Source organism: Octodon degus, unplaced genomic scaffold (genome assembly GCF_000260255.1).
Source record: "Octodon degus isolate 3935 unplaced genomic scaffold, OctDeg1.0 scaffold00118, whole genome shotgun sequence".
In the NCBI taxonomy this organism is placed as follows: Eukaryota; Metazoa; Chordata; class Mammalia; order Rodentia; family Octodontidae; genus Octodon; species Octodon degus.
The window spans coordinates 584,236-587,196 of record NW_004524694.1 but is presented as its reverse complement, the minus strand read 5'-3'; the positions used below and the strand labels follow the sequence as shown (position 1 = coordinate 587,196).

Here is a 2,961-nt window from a genome sequence, read left to right as displayed (position 1 = left end):
CATTTAGTCCACTGAGCTATCTCACCATCTCCCCTTATCTCAATATTTTATACATGAAAAAAAATTAAGAAACCTCATTTGTACACACTGTTATCCAGTCAGACATGGTGGCATATGCCTATAATCCCTACACTTGAGAGGCTAAAGCAGGAGGATTGCCATGAGTTCAAGGTCAGCCTGAACTACGTATTGAGACTCTGTCTCGAAAAAACAAACTGTTAGCCAAAATAAACTTTCCTTCCTTTAAAAGACAGACCTTGTAAATCAAATTATTTAAATGGGAGAGAAATTCCTCAGTGTGATGGCACATAGCTATAATTTCAGCATTTGGGAGGCTTGAGGTAGGGAGGTCGCTATGCGCTTGAGGCCAATCTAGGCTACGTAGTGACCTCACGGCCACACTGAACAATATAGTGAGACCCTATCTCAAAAAAGCTATCTTGTAGCCAGGCATGATGGCACACACCTGTAATCCCAGCTTGGGAGGCTGAAGCCAGAGAATCATTGAGAGATAGAGACCAGCCTGGGCTACAAAGTGAGCACAAGGCCACTCTGAATTGTAGTGTGGGGGCCGGGGAGATAGCTCAGTAGAATAAACAGCCTGAGTTCAATCCCCAGTTCCTCAAAAAAAAAAAAAAAAGAATGAATTGTATAGTGAGATCCTATCTCAAAAGGGAAAAAAAAAAAAAAAGGTGAGAAAAAGTACTAGAACAGCTGTATTGTTTTAAAGTTACTTAGAGGGCTATAAATTTGAGACAGGTTTTCCAATTCTGCATAAAAATCTCACTTAGTTGTCGTTTATAAGGAATTGAACAATGCGCTCCTAGCCAGAGCACACGTGTTGCTCACCGCCCTGGTTTTGGCCTTCTGATCTTACTAGTAGCTCTTTCCTGTGCCTGTGAGCTACACAGCAGCCCAAGTGGAGGTCAGGCACAAAGCTACTCCTAAATGAATTCTGCTTGTAGTTTTCCACTAAAGAAAATGTATCTCCCAGAGTGACATTTTTATTCAGTAGTTGCTGTGTGCAGTGACTGTTATCATCAAACTTACTAAAATGTTGGGTTTGGTAAAAGGAGCTCTCACGTGATATATTGGATCGGATTTATATACTTTTGGCTCCACTAGATTAAGGATTTCTTAAGAATAGGGATAACAGGCCGGCCAGATAGCTCAGTGGACTAAAGCACCTGCTTAGGCAGAGTGCAAGGACCAGGGTTTGACCTGGGCACCACAAGCCATATTGGCTCCATCCCAGGGGGTTGGAGAGACAGCGATTGAGACTGGGTGTGGTGGTGCATGCCTGTAATCTCAGCACTTGGGAGGCTGAAAACAGAAGGATCACTACAAGTCTGCTGTTTAGTGAGGCCCTGTACTAAATACATTAAAAGGAAAAAAAAAAGGATAGAGGTGATTTAGTCAACTTTGTACCACCAGAAGTAAAACAAGCATTGAACTCATTAAATGTGTTAAATAAATGTTAATTTTACAGATCAAAAAAAAAAAGGAGCTCTCAGCTTGGACATGGATTTTTTGTTGTTTTTTTGGGGGGGAGGTGTCTTTGATTTTTCAGACAAGGTCTTGCTACATAGTTCAGGTTGGTCCTAGACTGGCCTTAAACTAGCTGCAAGCCTCCTGCTCAGTCTCCCTCGTGCTGGGGTTAGAGACATGGGCTGTCACTCGGCACCAGGATGTGGGTTTAACCCTCTCCTGTTTACATTTGTGACCGGTTTCTCAGCCTGCTTCATCTTTGGCTCATGATTTTATGCCTTGGGAGCAGCTGGGTCTAAGAGGGCTGCCATGAGCATCGACTGAGCTAACCTGTATGAGTTTGGCAGGCGTGGAACCTGGCCTGTTGTAGCTTCCTAGTGAATAGTCCTTTTTTTTTTCTTTGAGAAGTCTAATGCGAAAAGTATTATGTTGCTGTTAGTTGCATGTTTGAGGCAGGTATTACTGAGCTCTCTTAACTGGTTCAGAATTGTGGAACATGGTCTCTCCTTTCCTTGCAGGGAGCCCGAGTGGAGATCGAAGGAGTGGCTATCAAAGGGCCTTTCGCAACACTGTGACTCTGAGCGGCACAGCGCTGTCTCCTCCCTGGGAATTTCCATCTTGGCTTTGGATCAATAGCTCAATTCTTCATTTTTTTGTTTTTGTGTCTTAATTCTTATAACCCATGTTGGAAAGAGCAAGTGTGACTAAACTACTCGATGTTCAGGAAATTCCACCTCAGGGAGATTTGACATGAGTGGGAGGCTAGGTGATGAATCCATTGGTGCTGGGGGGCTTCCGCTCAGATGCACTCACCCTGCACGGGGTGCCAGTGCTATCGCCATCACCGTCACTGTCACCATCACAGGAAGGAAGGGGAAAGAGCTGCAGAAAGAGGAGCCAGTCCTGGGAGATGGTGCGGAGCACACCTAAGGCAGTTAAATCCTGTTAGCTTAGCAAGGTGGAATATTTAGTTTTCATGATACACATATGATTATGCTTTTGTTTGAGTAAAATCAAATTATTCAAACTTGAATGATAGGGGTAAGGGTGAAAAAATGGACCAGAATTTTATGCAGATGATATTTTTCTAATGGCAATAAAGTAGACATGCAGCCTTCCCTTGGTGTGATTTTGTTCACCTAGTTTTTAACAGTGTACACATGATAACATTACTGACAAAGGGAAGGAGGAGCCTTGATGTTAAATCTGTTCTACTTCTCAAAGCTTATTTCTGACTTTGTACATTTTTTTTTTTTTTTTTGAGGTACTGGGGATTGAACTCAGGACTGTGTGCTTGCTAGGCAGGCACTTATTCTACTGAGCTATCTTCCCTGGCCCCTTCTACATTCTTTCTTGCTTACTTTTTTTTCTTTTGCATCTTGGAGATGGAGACAGCATACTGCTGGGTTGCCCGAGTTGGATGCCTAAGCTGAAACTATCATCCTGCCTCAGCCTCCTTAGTGGCTGGGATGA

The 2,961-nt window shown here is 43.3% G+C and overlaps 1 protein-coding gene across 1 annotated transcript in view; it reads left to right on the top strand.

Moving 5' to 3' along the window:
• The window catches only part of Rida (reactive intermediate imine deaminase A homolog), a 13,648-nt gene extending 11,043 nt beyond the window's left edge, over positions 1-2,605 (top strand). Inside the window, exon 6 of the mRNA XM_004640085.2 lies at positions 2,007-2,605. Within this exon, the coding sequence (XP_004640142.1) occupies positions 2,007-2,063 (57 nt within the window). The 3' untranslated portion in view covers positions 2,064-2,605. The remainder of the gene's footprint in view (positions 1-2,006) is intronic.
• The last annotated feature ends 356 nt before the right edge of the window (positions 2,606-2,961 follow it).